General features: G+C 38.8%; 2 protein-coding genes and 1 pseudogene across 6 annotated transcripts in view; 2 read left to right on the plus strand and 1 right to left on the minus strand.

Annotated features, from left to right (window-relative positions):
* Positions 1 to 20,859, minus strand: part of PLEKHH2 (pleckstrin homology, MyTH4 and FERM domain containing H2) — a 125,247-nt gene that overhangs the window by 76,982 nt on the left and 27,406 nt on the right. For all 5 annotated transcript variants that reach the window (XM_028831707.2, XM_015112245.3, XM_077959659.1 and 2 more), the window contains one exon: positions 16,274 to 16,336. In XM_028831707.2, coding sequence (XP_028687540.2) covers positions 16,274 to 16,336 — 63 coding nt within the window. The remainder of the gene's footprint in view (positions 1 to 16,273; positions 16,337 to 20,859) is intronic.
* Positions 13,135 to 14,084, plus strand: LOC144333781 (zinc finger protein 106 pseudogene; annotated as a pseudogene).
* On the plus strand, positions 17,153 to 18,467 carry C1GALT1C1L (C1GALT1 specific chaperone 1 like). Its single transcript, XM_015112256.3, has one exon. It carries the CDS (start codon positions 17,300 to 17,302, stop codon positions 18,245 to 18,247), a length of 948 nt encoding a protein of 315 aa, XP_014967742.2. The 5' UTR covers positions 17,153 to 17,299; the 3' UTR covers positions 18,248 to 18,467.

Consider the following 20,859-nt stretch of genomic DNA (forward strand, 5'->3'; position numbering starts at 1 on the left):
TCATAAAAAATAAAAATGTATTAGAGTCTAGATATAGGTAGGACTCACTGAGGGCTTCTTGATTCATTCATTTAACAAATATTCAGTGAAAACCTGCCAAGTGCCCGACTTATTCCAGGCCCTGCGAAAGCATCAGTGAATAAACTAGACCCCCACATCTCTGCCTGCATAGAAATTACATTCTAGACCTGGCACAGTGGCTCACACCCGTAATCCCAGCACTTTGGGAGGCCGAGGCAGGCAGACAGTTTGAGTCCAGGAGCTTGAGAAATTACATTCTAGTGGGTGAGAGAGATCACAAATATAATAAATGTTTTAAAAAAAGAAGAGTACATTACATTACTCAGGTGATAATGATAGAGGCAGGAGGCAGACAAATGCCTAGGCAGATGGGGCAGGTCCCCAGTGAAATATCCAACCTTCAAGCTGGAAACAGTCCGGGGTAAATCCTTGAACCAGACTGAGAACCTGCCTTCCTGTTTGGCGCACTTTCTTTCGATTGATCCCCATCCTCCACCTATTTTACATATACCTATCCTTTCCTAATTGGTTTTCTACACTATCATGCCCACTTTTGAGTAATGTCTTTACTTTAACCTTTTTTGCATACTCGCAAGCCAGTCAGCACGCACTCCCTATTCTGAGCCCATAAAAAGCCCCGGGCTCAGCCATATTGGGAACTCTCCTGCTTCGGGTAGGGGGACCACCCCCACCCCTGTCCCCTCTGCACTAAAAGCTGTTTCATCACTCAATAAAACTTCCTGCCTTGCTCATTCTTTGAGTGTCCATGCGACTACTTCTTCCTGGTCATGAGACAAGAACCCAGATCCAGCTGAGCTAAGAGGCAAAAAATCCTGCCTCTTAGGGTAAAAAATAAGGGTCGTGGGAAAAAAATAGAACAGGGTAAAAGAGACTGAGTGTGTGGCTGGAGGTTGAGTGGTGCTGCAAGTTTATTTTATTTTATTTTTTTTTTTTTTTTGAGACAGAGTCTCGCTCTGTCGCCCAGGCTGGAGTGCAGTGGCCGGATCTCAGCTCACTGCAAGCTCCGCCTCCCGCGTTCACGCCATTCTCCTGCCTCAGCCTCCCGAGTAGCTGGGACTACAGGCGCCCGCCGCCTCGCCCGACTAGCTTTTTGTATTTTTTAGTAGAGACGGGGTTTCACCGGGTTAGCCAGGATGGTCTCGATCTCCTGACCTCGTGATCCGCCCGTCTCGGCCTCCCAAAGTGCTGGGATTACAGGCTTGAGCCACCGCGCCCGGCTGCAAGTTTAATATCTAAGATAGATTGGCCCTGCTTGGATCTTCTGCGAAACACATCCAGGCATATAAAATCTCAGAAAGGCATATCTGCATATTGTGTTTGCCAACCTACATGGATTATATAAGTCTATTCAACTTATAGTAAAGTTTAGATTTTCCTATCAACACCTTTTAGTTCTCACTTTTCTCTCCTTTAGTTCTCACTTTGACTCACAAACTTGATCCTTGATTGTAGATGGTTGAGTTGATTGGATGCCTCAGCAGAAACTTCACAAGGAGATCCAAGTAAGAGATGTTTGAGATGTTAATGGTAGTATGAAGGAAAATAAAATATTGGGGACTGTATACAATATTAAGACTTTCATTCTATATACTCCAAATAGGTAAGAATATAATTTTAGCAATGTTTCAGATTATACAGGCAAAGAGAAAAAAATAATGTGAAAGCATTTGAGAAATTAAAGATGACAGTTAAGATGAAAATCTGAAATTATTAAAAACACTTCTGAAAAGTCACAAGGAATCCTTACTTAAAGCTAAAAAATATTTGACTAATGAGGATTTTCTCCTGAAAGGTATAAAGATTAGTTTGGATTTCTTTTTTTAACCATGAATGCCAGGTTTCTTTTTTTTAACCATGAATGCAGTGGGTTCACTGCATAAATGTAAACCAACTCGGATGCCAAAACTATTCTATTTAAATACCAACCACATGGCTGGAAACTAGGAAAATAAAAGCAGATTAAAAAAAAGAAGAAGAAGAAAAAAAAAATGTATTCCACTATCCAAATGATAATTTAAGCTACCTTAGATTCTAAGTAATATAGCGGGCTTTCTGCATGAGCTGAAGGACAAAGATCTGTATCAAGCACAAAGGTCTGCATCAGAGATGATGTCATGCAAAACCGCCCGAGCAGGACAGAGAGCTGGACAGTAATCTTAAGATGGGATAGCCAGTTGCACATATGGCATTCTGAAGCTGAGGAAGCAGGGAGAGAAGAGCAGAGCCCAAGTCCAAAATGGTAGTTCTCATCTGGGCACAGATTAATAGAAGTAAACCTCAAGAAAAACAAAAGTAATTGAGTAAGAATAAAAATAAATGCGACCAGACCTACATCTAGTGTCCCTTTATTAAGTTAAAGCAAGCCACCCTACAGACATTGGGCAGCCACATAAAATAGTCCTATTATTGCTTAGGAAAGGTCTATAGTCCTGGAAAACTATGGTTTGGAACTGTTCTTTTACCCTGAATAACACATTCAATTTGGAAGTTGTTATTACATGAATGAATGCTACAGAGCTCCTTGGATGCATCCTTCCCGTCTGAAGCTCTTTAATTCGACCATTACTTTTAGGCAAACAACTTTCCTAGGCAAGAAAACTATTAGCAAAAGGGGCAAAATCTCTTAGAGAGAGAGACCACAAAGTAGTTACAAGCAACCTACTTACCAACTGGTCCTATTAAGACCAAGTTCTGTAGACAGGATTCAGCCTTCCTTGGTAATTAATATGAATAAGAGGTCTACAGAAAAGCTAAGAGGTCCACAGAAAAGCCAAGATGCCTTTTAAAACATCTCACCACAACCATATGGAAAACAGCTCACTTGTTTTTCCATTCATTTAACCAGAACCATTTAAGAATTTTAACTATTCAGAGACTGGCCAATAACAAACACCTGTGAATTCAAATTGGTTGTTAAATAAACTCTCACAAATGTGTATACAAGTATAGCCTCCAGTGTGGAATGCTTTGTGTTTTTAGGCTACTTTGCTTCTTTACTTCTAGGAGAGCCTCTGGTTGTATCCACCCACCTCAGCGCACTCCTCACCTACTTCCCCCAAACATTCTTGATCCCAAGGTCCCTAAATTCCTGTTCAGCAAAGGGTTAACTCAGTAGACTTGGGTGCACAGATCCTCCACATTCCAAAGAAAGGACTGGTCCTTCACTGGCTCTTGGGAGACAACATCTGATGCCCTGGAATATCTTGACTGTTCAGGCTGCCCTTGTAGTAATACAGTTGAGATCTTGGGCCATACCACATAGTTTATGTTAATTGTGTGACTTATGGTAAATGCCTGTTTTTTTGTTCGCCTGGGGTCCTGGGCCAAAATGTATCAGTTTGACCACTGGGTGGGCTGGAGACTGACTAAGAACAGTCAAGTGGATATTTCAGGCCTACATGACCGACCTCTAATCAAAATCCAGGACACCAAGGCTTGAGTAAGCTTATTTGTTGGCAGTATTTCATATATTTTGTCACACATTGATGGAAGGATTAAGTGCATCCCTGTGCAACTCCACAGCAGAAAGACAACTGGAAGCTCATATCTGATTTCTCCAGGACACCACTCTATGTGCCCTTTTCCTTTGTTGATTTTAATCTGTATCTTTTCACTGTAATAAATGGTGATCGTGAGCAAAACAGCTTTTCTGGGTCCCATGAGTCATTCTAGCAAATCACAGAACCCAAGAGTACTGTTGGGGATCCCAGTACAGCTTCCAGTGCTATTTCCCATAGGAGAAAGCAGGAGCTGCAAATATTACTCCCATTGTAATTATCCATATCGCTATTTCCTTCTTCCCACTTCTAACCTTATTCCTGTCCACTATACATAATCGAGATGTGACTGTATTTTTGAGAGGGAATTAAAAGTTTCTATTTCTATATATAAATTGCTATGGCATGACAAAGATTCCTGATTGTTTCCAAACAGAATGACAAAATAGATTGTTCGGAGTATTTTAAATCCCAGACTACTTTCCAGTTACTTAAAATTTACTTGTTGATTTGTTTAGATTGTTCAGATTCAAACAATAACAACTTCCTTATAGATTCTAGATATTAGACCATTGTTGGATGCACAGTTTGTGAATATTTTCTCCCATTCTGTAGGCTGTATGTTTACTCTGTTGATAGTTTCTTTTGCTGTGCAGAAGCTATGGGCAAAGGACATGAACAGACACTTCTCAAAAGAAGATACAGGCTGGGTGGGTGTGGTGGCTCATGCTTATAGTCCCAACACTTTGGGAGGCCGAGGAGGGAGGACAGCTTGAGCCCAGGAGTTTGAGACCAGCCTGGGCAACACAGTGAGAACGCATTTCTACAAAAAATTTCTAAAATATTAGCTGAGTGTAGTGGCACATGCCTGTGGTCCCCGCTCCTCAAAAGGCTGAAGTGAGAGGATCACTTGAGCCTGGGAGGTCAAGGCTGCAAGTGAGCCATGATCATGCTGCTGCACTCCAGCCTGGGCAACAGAGAAAGACCCTGTCTCGAAAAAAATACTTAAATAAAAAAAAAGAAGACATACAAGCAACCAAGAAACATAAGAAAAAATGCTCATCATTGCTAATCATCAGAGAAATGAAGTTCAAAACCATAATGAGATACCATTTCACACCAGTCAGAATGGCTATTATTAAAAAATTAAAAAATAACAGATGCTGGCAATGCTGTGGCGAAATAGGAACACTTATACACTGTTGGTGGGAATGTAAATTAGTTCAGCCAGTATAAAAAGCAGTTGGAGGTTTCTCAAAGAAACAGAAGTACCATTTGACCCAGCAATCCAGTTACTGGGTATATAGTCAAAGGAAAATAAATTGTTCTGCCAAAAATACACATGCACTTCTATGTTTATCACAGTGCAATTCACAATAGCAAAGACATGGAATCAACCAAGGTGCCCATCAATGGTGGGTTAGATAAAGAAAATGTGGTATATATACACCAGGGAATACTACACTGCCATACAAAAGAATGAGATCATGTCCTTTGTAGCAACATGGATGCAACTGGAGGTCATTATCCTAAGAGAATTAATGCAGGAACTGAAAACCAAATACCACATGCTCTCACTTATAAGTGGGAGCTAAACATTAAACACCCAAGGGCATAAAGATTGGAACAACAGACACTGAGGACTATGAGACAGGGAGCAAGAGATGGGGACATGGGCTGAAAAACTATTGGGACTATGTTCATTGCCTGGGTGAGGAAATCATCCATATCCCAAACCTCAGCATCACGCAATAAAATCATGTAACAAACCTGCACATGTACCCTCTGAGTCTAAAATAACAGTTAAAGTTATTTTTAAATGTGTATACATATATAAATGTGTATATATACACACATTAAAAAATGTATATACATATACATTCTCATATATATATATGAGAATGGGGGACATGGCCAGATATAAGGCTGCAAATAAGGAGAGGGACACACAGATCTTTGCATGTCATGCTACACTACTTGGATGGGATCTCATAAGAAAGGGAAGGCCACATGTTTATAAAATATTTTTTAAACCTTCTTAGAAAACTTGAACTCAAGAATGTGTCAAAATTTACTGACATGTTATCAAGGAAATCAGCAAGTTGATTATAATTTTTATATGTTTACTGCAAATTAATTAATCATTTGAATCACATTTACAACACAATTATTTTGGCATAGTACTCCATGATTATAAAGTAGGATTTTTCTTGCAGAAGTTGAAAATCAAGATCATTAAATAATTTGCTTTCCATGTAATGAAGGTTGGGCCTCATATAGCAAAGCATTGCAATGTAATATCCATTACAAGGTCATGGATATTAGAATGACTGAGCAGCATGGATTTATTAAGAGTCAAAAATGACTTCAGGCTGGGCATGGTGGCTCATGCCTGTAATTCCAACACTTGGAGAGGCCAAGGCAGGCGGATCACCTGAGGTCAGGAGTTTGAGACCAGCCTGAACAACATGGTGAAACGCCATCTAGACTATAAACGCAAAAATTAGCCAGGCATCGTGGCATGCGCTTGTAATCCCAGTTACTCCGGAGGCAGAGGCAGGAGAAATTCTTGAACCCAAGAGGCAGAGGTTGCGGTGAGCCAAGATCACGCCACTGCACTCCAGCCTGGGTGACAAAGTGAGACTCAGTCTCAATAATGATAATAATAATCATAATAATAATACTAAGAACTAACTTTACAGTAAGGCAAGATTAGCTCATGTGTTAGAATGGTCAGAGGCAACTTTAAATGCTGCCACCATGCCTGAATCACACAAAGGCAAGAGATCAAGCCCCAAAGGATAAAATGAAAACACACATACTTTTATAGGGCAATAATCTACCCTTCTTTGGTTAGCATAAATAAATGTAATATATTAAGGTATTCACCTAATCAGATACTTGGGAATGAATCCTATATGTCAGTATTTTCCAAATATGCTCTTTGCTGCTTTTCTATCTCACAGGAGTACTCATAAGTAGAACTGGGTTAATTTGATCATATTGCTTTCAAAACTTGTGAACAACAACAATAAGGATACACTAGGGCCAGGTGTGGTGGCTCATGCCAGTAATCCCAGCACTTTGGGAGGCTGAGGCTGGAGGACTGCTTGAGCTGATGAGTTCGAAACTACACTGGGCAATATGGTGAGACACCATCTCAACAACAACAACAAAAAAAGGTTAAAAAAAAATTAAATGGATGTGGTGGCACATGCCTGCAGTCCTAGCTACTCCAGAGGCTGGGGTAGGAGGATTGCTTGAGCACAGGAAACAGAAGTTGCAGTGAACTGAGATCGCACCACTGTACTCCAGCCTGGCTGACAGAGCAAGACCCTGTCTCAAAAGACAAACAAACAAAAAAAAAGATGTACTAGAACATTAAGTATAAAGATTACCAAGATTTATCTGGCAATAAAATATTTATCTGTGACATTTTTCTGCAGAGAATTTAGTTAATTGTTACAGAAGTGAAGTGATGCCATTCATTGATAAACAAAGAGAAAAATGTACAAAGCTAAACTATAGAGTTGACCTGGTTTTAGCTGAGTACTGCTTTTAGTGGCAAAACATTCCTTTTTGGTTAAGATAAATACAGTTGTTTGAGTCTTAGGACATGGTGAAATGAGAAAAGGCAAGCTGATTTAAGCAACATAAACATCAGATAGGCCACAGTCCCATGGAAATTGTTAAAGATAGCAAAGGATTGAGTTACTCTGAGTTATTAACACTTAGTCTTGTAAAGGCCAAAAAGGTGACCTCATCAGTGCATGAGAATTCATCTGCTCTCTGTATTTCCTGTCAACTTTTAGATTATGAGGTAACGTAAAGAAAAAAAGTCCTTCTGAAGTGTAACAACATATGCACTAAATAAATTTAAAGTGTGACAAAAAGAAATGCCTACAGGTTTTGCTAACTTACAGACACTCTGAGAGATTTGTAATTCTCTCTCTCTTTTTTTTTTTTTTTTTTTTTTTTTTTGGTGATGGGGGTAGCAGTATGTCTAAAATAACCAATCCTGGTGTCTTTTTGCTTAAAGATGTAGCACATAGAATTAAATAACTTTATACTCAACATCCTCAAAGAACAACTTCAAAGGAGAGAAGTCCTTCCTGTCAAACTTACCAAGACCAGTGGTTGGCCCGGATGACAACAAACCTCTGTGGTTTGCTTCCCTTGAATCGGGAACAAGGATCCTTTTTTAAAGAATCCTCACTGGATCTCGTAAGACCCAAGGAATCGGAGCAGAGCAGTGCTGGGGGTGGGGCGTAGATAGTTGAAAATCACAAATAAAAAATACTTAATTTAGTTTAATTTTCACAAACAAAGAAATTTGCCACGTATTATGAATTAAGAATTTTAAATTAAGGCAAAACAAAACCATCCTCAATTTCTTTCTCTTTTTCCCATAATATGGGCAGTTAAAAGAGAGAAAGGAAGGGAAGGGAAAGATAGGGAAGAACAGATAGAGAGACATATAGAGACAGCCAGGGTACAGAGGTAAAGAGAGATGCTACTAGGAAGGCCAAAGTCAGAAAACACAAGACAATGAAGGAAAAAGAAGGGAAGGGAAAGGAAGAGGAAAAGAAGGGAAGGAGAAAAGAAGGGAAGGGAAGGGAAGGGGAGGGGAGGGAAGGGAGGGGAGGGGAAGGGGATGTACTAGAACATTAAGTATAAGATTTATCTGGCAAATGTGTGACTTTTTCTGCAGACAACTTCATTAATTGATACAGAAGTGATGCCATTCATTAATATACAAAGAGAAAAATGTACAATGCTAAAGTGTAGAGTTGAGCTGGTTTCAGCTGAGTACTATTTTTAGTGGTGAAAGTCAGAGAGGCAGACAAAGCCAACAAATGTGTGCTGCAAGGTGCACGACTGAACAGGAACATGCATATACGGCTCAGTACACCTCTACAGAAAAAGACTAAGACATCTGGCATGCAGTGACAGAGAATGCTGCACTTCTTTCACAGAATTTAAGTAGGCTTTTATGATTTTACTGTTAATTATTGCCTTTGTAGACATGTAAGTGGGAATATCACTACTTGGTACTATCAGCCAAAGAGTATTAAAACACAGGCACAGCATAGATCCTCACATTACTAATCGTACTTCTACCACCACCACCATTTATTAAGGGCTGACTGCATGCCAGGCACTTTACTTAAATCAGAGTCAATTTTCATAATGGCTAAATAACACTTCTATGTGGCAGGAAATATTCCAAGTACTTTACTCATAGTAACTATTCAATTTCCCCAAAATCCTACGAGCTAGGTATTAGATAGTACTACATTGTATAGATAGAAAGCTGAGGCCCAAGTTGAAAAGGTGATAAGAGATGGAGACAGACTTTGAACCCAGACAGTTTGGCTCAAGTCTGTGTTCTTAATCACTGTGTTGTACACCTCTACACAATATAAAGAGACTATGAGCTCAATTAGCTCTTTTCCATAAGTGACACAACTAAGACTTGAAGAAACTAATAAGCTTTTTCAGTCAACTAAGTGGGAGAGTTTAGATTTAAATCCAGCTAAAATTTTAAGTTTGTTCCCAAGGCAGAGAAACATGAATTCACCTTGATTTCTCTTTGGCTATACAGACTTTACCTTGCCAAACAGGTTTCATATTCCTCTCCTGTCTTCATCCTTCCCCTTCAAAAAAGAAAAAAGAGGAAGAGGTGGGAGGAGAAGGAGGAAGAGGAGAAAAAAAATCAACAACAAAATTTTTAAAAGGCCAAGTTTGCAGCTCACGCCTGTAATTCCAACACTTTGGGAGGCCGAGACAGAAGGATCACTTGAGCCCAGGAGTTTGAGACCAGCCCTGGTAACACAATGAGGCCCCATCTCTACAAACAATTTAAAATTAGCTGGGTGTGGTGGCACATGACTGTAGTCCCAGCTACTTGGCAGGCTGAGGCAGGAGGATTGCTTGAGCCTGGGAAGTTAAGGCTACAACGAGCCATGGTCGCACTACTGCATTTCAGCCTGGGCATATAGTGAGACCCTGTCTCAAAAAAAGAAAAATTAACTGCTTATTCCAAACTCTGGACTTTAATTCTATATGTCTAGAACACCATTGTATGCTAATTGAAATAACTGTCCTCTAGGAATCCTGGAGAAGAGCTGGGTTGGAATTAACCTTGAAATGTGCCCTGCCCATAATTTTCTTAGCAATTTCTACAGTTGTCTTAGATTGGCTTTCCCTCATGTTATATCCTACATTTATCTTCTCCTATCTTGGTAAGACTTATTGGGCATTTCACAATAAGAAAAACTTGTTTATTTTTCTAGGCAGGGATCATTATTAGATGTCAAAAGAATTCTGATCAAGATAGATTCAAACTGTGGAAATGGCATCTTTTGTGTATTTAATGTTTAGCTCCCACTTATAAGTGAGAGCATGTGGTATTTGGTTTTCAGTTCCTGCATTAATTCTCTTAGGGTAATGACCTCCAATTGCATCCATGTTGCTACAAAGGACATGATCTCATTCTTTTGTATGGCAGTGTAGTATTCTCTGGTGTATATATACCACATTTTCTTTATCTAACCCACCATTGATGGGCACCTTGGTTGATTCCATGTCTTTGCTATTGTGAATTGCACTGTGATAAACATAGAATTGCATGTGTCTTTTTTGGTGAAATGATTTGCTTGTTTTCAGCTTAGGGCTGTTATGAATAAAGTTGCTTCACATGTCCATATACCTATATTTTGGTGGATACGTGTTCCTATTTTTCTTGGTATACACCTAGGAGTAGAATTGCTGGGTCACAGGCTGGCAAATGTTTACTTTAGTAGATGTTACCAAACAGCTTTCCAAAGTGAATAAATGTACGAAGTTGCATTACTACTGGAAGTGTATGAAAATTCCAGTTGTTCCATCTCCTTGCCAACACTTCATTGTTGTTCTTTTAATTTTAGCCATTCTGGATAAGTTAGTGTTGAAAAGAATGCTAATTGAAAAGTCATGGAGAAACCTTAATGCATATCACTAAGTGAAAATGAAGCCAATCTGAAAAGGCTGTATACTGTCTGATTCTAACTATATGACATTCTGGAAAAGGCAAAATGATTAAATCAGTAAAAAGATCAGTGGTTTCCCGGGACGTAAGAGGAGGGAAGGACTGAATAGGTAGAGCACAGGAGACATTAAGGGCAGTGAAACTATCCTATATGATACTATCGAAGAGGATACACATCATAAAACATTTGTCAAAATCCATAGAACACAAAACAGCAAGAGTAAACACTAATGTAAACTATGGGCTTTGGGTGATAATGATGTGTCAGTGTTGGTTCATCAGTTGTAATAAACGTACCACTCTGGTGTTGGATGCTGACGGTGAAGAAAGCTTGAACGTGTGTTGGAGGGGAGAGGATATATGAAAGCTCTGTACTTCATATACCATCAATTTTGCTGTAAATCTAAAACTTCTCTAAATATTAAAGTCTATTTTTAAAAAAGCAATAACCTCCCTGATGAAATCATTCATTTAAACAAAGTAATCAATGGCTACTAATACCACCAAAAAAAAAAAAAAAAGAGAAAGAGAGATAACTAGACATTATTATATACCTTCTGGCGGAAGTCAACAATATCACCCAAGAAGTAGTCTTGAAAAGAGAGAAAGAAAAAAGGTCAAAATTTTAGATCTAACTATATTTTACAGGAAATATAGGGGTAGAGGAGCTTGTTAAATCACATCATAGGTATGCAATCGGCAAACTCCAGAATGTGGAAAGCTTTAGAGAACAAATTAACCCATACAAGTAAATTGAAAGAAAAAAAAGAAGGAAAAAAGGGAAAAAGATCCTATAGATTAAAAGAGTTTAAGAATCAAATGAAATGTGTCAATCTAGTGTAGATCCCAATTTGAACAAATCAACTATTAAAAACAAAAAAAAAGAGGGCCAGGCGAGGTGGCTCACACCTGTAACCCCAGCACTTTGGGAGGCCAAGGTGGGCAGATCACCTGAAATCGGGAGTTAAAGACCAGCCTGACCAACACAGAGAAACCCCGTCTCTACTAAAAATACAAAATGAGCCAGGCGTGGTGGCGCATGCCTGTAACTCCAGCTACTCGGGAGGCTGAGGCAGGAGAATCGCTTGAACCTGGGAGGCGGAGGTTGCAGTGAGCCAAGATCGTGCCATTGCACTCCAGCCTGGGCAACAAGAGCGAAACTCCATCTCAAAAAAAAAAAAAAAAAAAAAAAGGGTATATAAATAAAAGAATTAAAAAGGGGTACTCAAACAAATACATGTATGTTCTTAACAGCACTAGTCACAATAGTCAAAAGATGAAAAGGTAGAATAGGTAGGGCACGGGAAACATTGAGGACAGTGAAAGTTCATAAAAAGACAATGTCCATAAAAAGACAAATGGATAAACAAATTTTGTGTGTGTGTGTGTGTGTGTGTGTATATATATATGGAACATTATTCAGCCATAATGAGGAATAAAGCATGATACATGCTACAACATGGATGAATATCAAAAACATTCTGCTAAATGAGAGAAGCCAGACACAAAAGATCACATAGTATATAAATCCATTTATATGAAATATCAGAATAGGTAAATCCATAGCAACAGAAAGCAGATTGGTGGTTGCCAGGGGCTAGGGGGAGGGGAAAATGGGACTAAATGCTTAATGAATACAGTTTCCTTTTGAGATGAGTTTCCTTTCAACATTTTGGAACTAGATAGAGGTGATGATTGTACACAACACTGAATTGTTCATTTTAAAATGCTAATTTTGGCCGAGTGCGGTGGCTCACGCCTGTAATCCCAGCACTTTGGGAGGTTGAGGCGGGTGGATCACAAGGTCAGGAGTTCGAGACCAGCCTGGCCAATATGGTGAAACCCCATCTCTCTAAAAAATACAAAAAATTAGCCAGGTGTGGTGGTGGGTGCCTGTAGTCCCAGCTACTCGGGAGGCTGAGGCAGGAGAATCACTTGAATTCAGAAGGCGGAGGTGGCAGTGAGCTGACAGCATACCACTGCACTCCAGCGCAGGCCACAGAGTAAGACTCTGTCTCCAAAAAAAAGTTAATTTTATGTTATGTGAATTCCACTTTGATTAAAGAACAAAACACAGAAGCAATTATTAGCTATTTGGAAAAATTTGAATACTAACTAGATCTTTGATATACTGAAGAATTATCGGTAATTTTTTGGTATAATGATGGTATTGTGGTTATGATTTTTAAGAGTGTTTGGTTTTAGATTAGTATAGTATATAATAGTGGATGAAATTATACCATGTCAGGGATTTGCTTTTAAATAGTCCAGTGTGAGGGGGGCAGGGGAAGTGGGTGGAGGTACAGATGAGCCATGACTTGACTAATTGTTGAAGTGGGTGATAGGGGTTCACTATACTATTTTCTCGACTCTTGTATGCGCTTGAAGTCTTGCCTAATAAAGTTATAAGATTTCCTTTTCAAGCATAATTAAGAAAATCAAAGATTAGGCTACATTGGGCTTATTTAGAAATCTATTAGGTACTTACTCTATTCTATAAAATTAAATCTTTCATGTATCCGCTGAATCTAAAATGAAAATTGAGGGTGATGGGGTCTGGTAGGGAGCAGGTCCAGAGTGGGCTCTCCCACCCAAAACTGAATGGGGTGTCTGGGGCATCAGGGAGCTCCCTTGCCTGGCCCTCAGTGGCCTGATGGAGTAAGAGGGTTTGGTTGAGTGCTTCAGATCTGATCACTATGGTAGGAGAACAAAAATGCATATTGTGTCACATTGTGTACAGCTCCAAAAAGGGGCACGAGTCATGAGTGTCAAATGTGCGGGGCCACAGAAGTGGGTCTTTCTGCATATGCTAATCACATTTCTGGCCAGTTGCACAAAGATAACGTTGATGCCCAGGAGAGAGAAGATGATGGAAAAGGAGAGGAAGAGGAAGAAGATTATTTTGACAAGGAACTCATTCAATTAATAAAACAACGGAAAGAACAAAGTCGACAAGTAGCAGCCAAGAAGGAAATTCTGATGACAGGTGACCCTAATGGAGCTGAGAACACCAAATTCCTCACCAAGACAGAGAAAGTTACAGTCAGCCAGCGTGGCATCACCCTGGACCTCCACAGCAGGATTGAAATTGGGAAAAAGATGGCTTTAATAATACGTGGAGAAACAGCTTTCTGCATTCTTTGAGGAATAGTGGTGGACAAAAAGGATGTCCTGCGTGGCATTAGGGTGTTGCAGGAGGTTCCTTGACTTGGTTTCACAACCATAGTAATTCTGGAGTTGGTTGGCATTCAAACAGTGGAACAGTAGATTGGAATCATAATGGTACAGGAAGGAATTCCAGTTGGCATTCTGAAGGAACAGGTGGCTTTTCCAGTTGGCATATGAACAACAGTAACAGAAACTAGAAATCCAGTGTATGTAGTAAAAATAATTGCAACTAAAGTGGCCCTGGACACAAATTTCAACGAGGCAGAAACAGAAATTCTGATTGTCAAATGGAAGATGTGACTATGCTGTGAAACAAGAAATATAGTAAGTCAAGCAAATACAATTAAGAGAGATATATTTGGGAGGCCGAGACGGGCGGATCACGAGGTCAGGAGATGGAGACCATCCTGGCTAACACAGTGAAACCCTGTCTCTACTAAAAAAAATACAAAAAAATTGCCGGGCAAGGTGGCAGGCACCTGTAGTCCCAGCTACTTGGGAGGCTGAGGCAGGAGAATGGCATAAACCCGGAAGGCGGAGCTTGCAGTGAGCTGAGATCCGGCCACTGCATTCCAGCCTGGGTGACAGAGCGAGACTCCGCCTCAACAATTTAAAAAAAAAAAAAAAAAGAGAGAGAGATAATTGGCAGTGGCAAGAAAATGAGAAACTTGGTATGGCTGCCACATATAGAGGTCCTTCTGAAGGATTTACAAGTGATAAATTTCCTTCAGAAGGCTTACTTGACTTCAATTTTGAGCAGCCAGAAAGCCAAACCACTAAACAAACAGATACTGCAACTTCCAAAATTAGTGGAAAGAATGGCAGTGCGGCAAGGGGAAAAGCCTCGTTGCCAGACTCCTTACCCCTCTAAAATAAAAATTAAAAAGAAAAAAGATTTGGTAGTACTCAAGTTGAAGGAAGGAAACATGACAAACTTAGAGGAAGCATAAGGAATTTCATATGCGCTTCTTAGGAAAAATAATTTTGTATTTAAGCCTTTTTTTCCTTTTTAGTTGATACAAAATAATTGTACATATTTGTGTGATACAGAGTGATATTTCCATGTGTGTATACAATGTGTAATGATCAAATCAAGGTAATTAGTGTGTCCAGCACCTCAAACATTTATTATTTATTTGTGTTGTGAACATTCAAAATCCTCTCTTTGGCTTTATGAAAATATAGAAAGCTGGCTCTTTTAGCTTTTTGTAAATATGCAATAAATTATAGTTAACCATATTACTCTATAGTGCTGCAGAACACCAGAACTCACTGGAACTCATTGATTAAACTGAATATGACTGAGATCTTTTCATGAAATGAGAAGCTATGGATTTAGAATCATTAAACTTTAAGGCTGGGTGGGCCCGTCCAAACCCATCATTTTACTGCTCATTTTACTGCTGGCAAGGCCCAGAAAGGGTTATATGACTTATCAAAACATCTTTTAAAAATAATAAAAGCTGTCTGAGCAAGTGAGCTCACACCTGTAATCCCAACACTTTGGGACATTGAGGATCACTTGAAGCCAGGAGTTCAAGATCATCCTGGACAACACAGTGAGACCCTGTCATTACAAAATTTAAAATTTTTAATAAACAAAAGTTATATTTAAAAACTCAAAGTATGAAAATACAGGGGGCCAGGCACGATACCTCACACCTGTAATCCCAGCACTTTGGGAGGCCAAGGTGGGCGGATCACCTGAGGTCAGGAGTTTGAGGCCATCCTGGCCAACAAGCCCCATCTCTACTAACAATATAAAAATTAGCCGGGTGTGGTGGTGTGCAGCTGTAATCCCAGTTATTCAGGAGACTGAGGCAGGAGAATCTCTTGAACCTGGGAGGCAGAGGTTGCAGTGAGCCAAGATCGCACCACTGCACTACAGCCTGGGGCACAGAGCAAGATTCCCTCTCAAAAAAAAAAAAAAAAGAAAGAAAGAAAGAAAGAAAAAGAAAATAGGGGAAAAAATAATTCCTGATTCCATAATTCGAACAATTTTAAACTTTCATTAAAATTTTGGGGTGTTTCCTCCCAGCCTTTTTTTTAACTCTTAGGTTTGACTTTTCCTAATATAACTCGAAGCATTTTTACATATTAATGCATAGCCTTAGAAACAATTATTTTAATGGTTGTCTAATGGTTCATGGAGTTGATAATAGTTTACTTTTTCATTCTCCTATAATATGGCATTCATATGATTTCCAACTCTTTATGACTACAAATAAAGCTGCTACTAACATATTTATATACAAAACTTAATTATAGTTAGTATTACCATAACCATTATAGTTAGTATTACCATAAAAGTTTTCTCAGAAGATAAAACTTCCTAAAACAGCCTTTTTTTCCTTTGAAAATTTGTTAATGGACAAAATAGAGTTAGATTCTCCATTTCCTTTATGGATCAAGCTATGAACAGTCAAAATGATAAGATGTAGAGGCAGGCTGATGATTGTCTTTCCATTATGAGCCAAACAATCTTTATGTGAGTAGTAGAGGCAGAAAAAACATTTAAACTAAAATTTTACTCTACCTGTTGAAAAGCTTTTTCTGCTTGACGTTCAGCATCAATAACTTGTGTCTCAAGCTGCTGCATCTGTAAAGTGAGGGAAAATATAAATACAAAAATTTATTTTTGAAAAATAAGCCTTTCTGAAAAAGGCTTAAAAAAAATCTCATCATGTCATCATCAGTTTGGATATTTTAAAGTAGTTCACTGGAGATGAGTTAAATACAGTTAGCACATTAAAGGCTCTTTGCATGTTTAAAAGTTGATCAAAATGCCAGAGTTTTGGTACTTTTAATACAAGGACTATATATATACCTCAAGAGTATTCATCAGTAAAATTTTCTTCAGTGGATTGTAAACTAAAAATTACTGATTAACACATACTAAGAACAAGAAAATAAATCTAAGAGGAAAGAAAGGCTTCAAATGTCCTATTTGATGGGTTGATGAAAAAGTCATAATGACATCAGGGAAGCGACTTGTTCTCCTAAACTCCGTGGGTGCTATATTTCAATTAAAAACTCTGAGTTGTTTTACATTCTTACAGATTGATGGAGAGAGTATAGAAGAGATTCTTTGATTAAACATACAGATACACAAATACTAAAACGAATATAAGGAGAATTTTAAAAGCCTTAAGAAGGACCCGATGCTAATCAACATAGGGATGTGTTGTACCAGGGGCTGAATACACTAATCGTGAGGTAAAACTCAATTTTATTCTTTTTGGCTCAGTGCTGATGTCTGGCCCACTTCAGAGCCGTCTGTGACTCGACCTCTGCTCATTTTCAACGTTATTGTTGGTTGGGAGGCCAGGCGCGCAGAACTCCCAGCACACCTCTCACTCGCAGCAGCCCGGACCCCACCCACAGTGCCGGCCGCGTCCGGCTCCTGCCCCGCCCCCTTCTCTACGCCACCGAGAAGCGACCTTCCGCAGCTAGAGTGGCCCAACCGGGAGCGCGGCCGCGAGCTCCGGAAGGCGCGGGACCCCCCCAGGACCCGGTCCCAGGCTGCCTTTGACCCGAGGGCACTGTCCTCAACGCCTGGAAAATGGTTTCCGCTAGTGGGACATCATTTTTTAAGGGTATGTTGCTTGGGAGCATTTCCTGGGTTTTGATAACTATGTTTGGCCAAATTCACATTCGACACAGAGGTCAAACTGAAGACCACGAGCACCATCACCTTCGTCCAGCTAACAGGAACGATTTCTTAAACACTTCGAAAGTGATACTCGTGGAACTCAGTAAAAGTATTCGTGTTTTCTGTATCATCTTTGGAGAATCCGAAGATAAGAGTTACTGGGCTGTACTGAAAGAGACCTGGACCAAACACTGTGACAAAGCAGAGCTCTACAATACTAAAAATGATAATTTGTTCAATATAGAAAGCAATGACAGGTGGGTACAGATGAGGACCACTTACAAATACGTCTTTGAAAAGTATGGTGACAACTACAACTGGTTCTTTCTTGCACTTCCCACTACGTTTGCCGTCATTGAAAATTTAAAGTATCTTTTGTTTACAAGGGATGCATCCCAACCCTTCTATCTGGGTCACACTGTTGTATCTGGAGACCTCGAATACGTGACTGTGGAAGGAGGGATTGTCTTAAGTACAGAGTCGATGAAAAGACTTAACAGACTTCTCAATAACTCTGAGACCTGTGCAGATCAAAGTGTGATTTGGAAGTTATCTGAAGATAAGCAGCTGGCAATATGCCTGAAATATGCAGGAGTTCATGCAGAAAATGCAGAGGATTATGAAGGAAGAGATGTATTTAATACAAAACCAATCGCACAGCTTATTGAAGAGGCATTGTCTAATAACCCTCAGCAAGTAGTAGAAGGCTGCTGTTCAGATCTGGCTGTTACTTTTAATGGACTGACGCCGCAAAAGATGGAAGTAATGATGTATGGCCTGTACCGGCTCAGGGCATTTGGACACTATTTCAATGACACACTCGTTTTCTTGCCTCCAGTTGGTTCAGAAAATGACTGAGGGCTGGAGAATTATAGACCTGTGCTGTCCAAGAGCACTTGAAATGTGGCTAGTCCAAATTCTGATACAGTGTAAGTGTAAAATACACACTTCATTCAATAATTCATATATTATTTGAAAACAGTATGAAGACATAAAACATCTCATTAGTAATATTTTATATTGACACCACACTGAACTGTTTGGGTATTTTGCATTAAATAAAATATACTATTAAAATTAATTTCACCTGCTTTTTAATTTTATTAATGTGTCTATTAGAATATTTTAAGTTACACATGTAGCTTACATATTTCTACTGGTTAATAAAGGTGTAGAACATTTGTTGTCACCATGTATGGCCACATATTTAACTGCCTGTCTACATGGCAGCATTTTTTTTTTTTTTTTTTAAATGGAGTCTTGCTTTGTCACCCAGGCTGGAGTGCAGTGGCACAATTTCGGCTCACTGCAACCTCCGCCTCCCAGGTTCAAGTGATTCTCCTGTCTCAGCCTCCTGAGTAGCTGGGACTACAGGTACACAACACCATGCTGAGCTAATTTTTGTATTTTTAGTAGAGATGGCATTTCACCATATTGGTCAGGCTGGTCTCAAACTCCTGACTTCAGGTGATCCACCCGCCTCAGCCTCCCAAAGTGCTGGGATTACAGGTGTGAGTCACCGCACCCAGCCCCATGGCAGCATTTTAAAAGGCAGTTTATTGCAGGGATCTAGATTCTGGAAGAGGTTTCAAATATTTGGATATGTAAATAATACCGTGCAAGTGCATTCTCAGTACCTCATTTAATTTCTGTGAAAATATTTCAAATGTTGAATGAGCAAGTATTGTGGTTTCAAAGCATTTTGTTGAATTACTTGTTTAGACTATGGCACTATATAGAAGCAACTGGACAAGTATTATGTCTTTTGGATGTCTCTAGAATATTCCCTAAACCAAAAACCAACTAGCAAACACATGCCAATACCACATTCTTCCACTACTGGCAATATGCTGACAATTGTCACTTCTACAATATAACTATATTCTATTTTCAGGGAAATTTGGTTTTTCTGGAGCCTTAGCCTGGATTTTGAATATTGTCAGGATTGCCAGGAGAAACAGAAGAATGCACAAAATTTTGCTAGTGAAAAAAATAGTTTTCTTAAGAGGACTATGCAAATATCTTGTCTGATTTCTCCTTCTCAAATGTTTAGTTTCTAGTGATAACAGGAAGGACAAAAGTCAGCTTGCTTCACTATTACATAACGAATACAGGTCTTTCTACATAGTAGGTATTTAATATATCACAAATTATTGATGAAATGACAAAGCTGTCATGCCTAAAGTACCACGCATATATTAAGGACAGTATCATTATCTTTACCACTGCCAAATAACTTTTTTTCTGCTCCTATGGCACTGACTTCCTATCTTGTACTATCTTCCCAACTACACTGTAAGTTGCTTGAAGGCAGAATCTGGCTCAAAAGTTACTTGCTTTCTTAATGAAAAGGAGGTAATCCTTGAAATATTAATATAGGGAAAATTGGAAAGAATACTGAAATTAAAGGCAAGACCTAAATTGGAACCCAGATTCCAATACTTACTAGCTATGTGATGATGGGTACATTATTTAACTTATCTGAGTCTCTGCTCCCTACCTGCAAAATGATACAACACTTATTTCACAGCATTTATGTGAAGATTAAACAGAAAAGCATCCAACATAGTATCTAATACTTAATAGGTGTACAATGAATATTTACATAGAAATTTTTAAAGCAGCCTATTTCTACCATATATATGTGTTATTTTTATGAATAATTTTAGGAAACTCTACTATTCACCAATAGTTTGCCACTGGACTCTAAAATTCTTGTGTATAAAATGTGGATAATATAACCTGTTCTAACTACTTTACAGGATGTTATAGGGATAAAAATAAGAAAATATATTCAAGCAATGTGAAAAGCTGGTGGTATCTCATTTATTTAAAAATATTATGGTAGCAGTTGTACTGTTATAATTTGAATGATAAAACTAAAAGTCACAAATGTCCAAAAACAGGATTATGCAAATATATAAATGATGGTACATCCATACAGTTAGATACCATACAGTCATTACAAATTTACATGGATGGAGGAAATGATATATTTGTCTCAATATAACACAGGAGGAAAGAAGTAGGTCAGGGTGTAGATGAAACAGGATTGGCCCTGAGTTGACAACCATGAAAGCTGGGTGATGTGTACATGAGGGTCCATTATAACATTCTGCTTACTGTTGTATGTTTGAAAATCTCTCTAATAAAAAGTTTTAAATATATATGAGAAGATATAAATGACATTTTAAAAAATAAGTGTAAATGATATATAAAATGATATTATACATAAATGATATACTGAGGAAAAAGGGACTGCAAAGCAGTAATGAATGTTGCAATCAAATTTGTGTTAAAATGTTATGTGTGCCTGTTTTTATGGAATTAAAAAGGAGTTGTCTATATCTAAGTGACAGGATTGTGGATAAAGTAGTTTGTATCATACATGATGAGGCACCACAGGGAGTTTTATGGAGCTGAAAAAAGTAAGAGAATAATGGCAGGGAGGAAAAAAAAAAGGGTGTTAG

This window comes from Macaca mulatta, chromosome 13 (genome assembly GCF_049350105.2).
Source record: "Macaca mulatta isolate MMU2019108-1 chromosome 13, T2T-MMU8v2.0, whole genome shotgun sequence".
NCBI classification, from domain to species: Eukaryota; Metazoa; Chordata; class Mammalia; order Primates; family Cercopithecidae; genus Macaca; species Macaca mulatta.

What these genes read in the sequence shown, in the direction of transcription:
- C1GALT1C1L (XM_015112256.3), top strand. Translation starts at nt 17,300, where the DNA reads ATGGTTTCCGCTAGTGGGACATCATTTTTTAAGGGTATGTTGCTTGGG.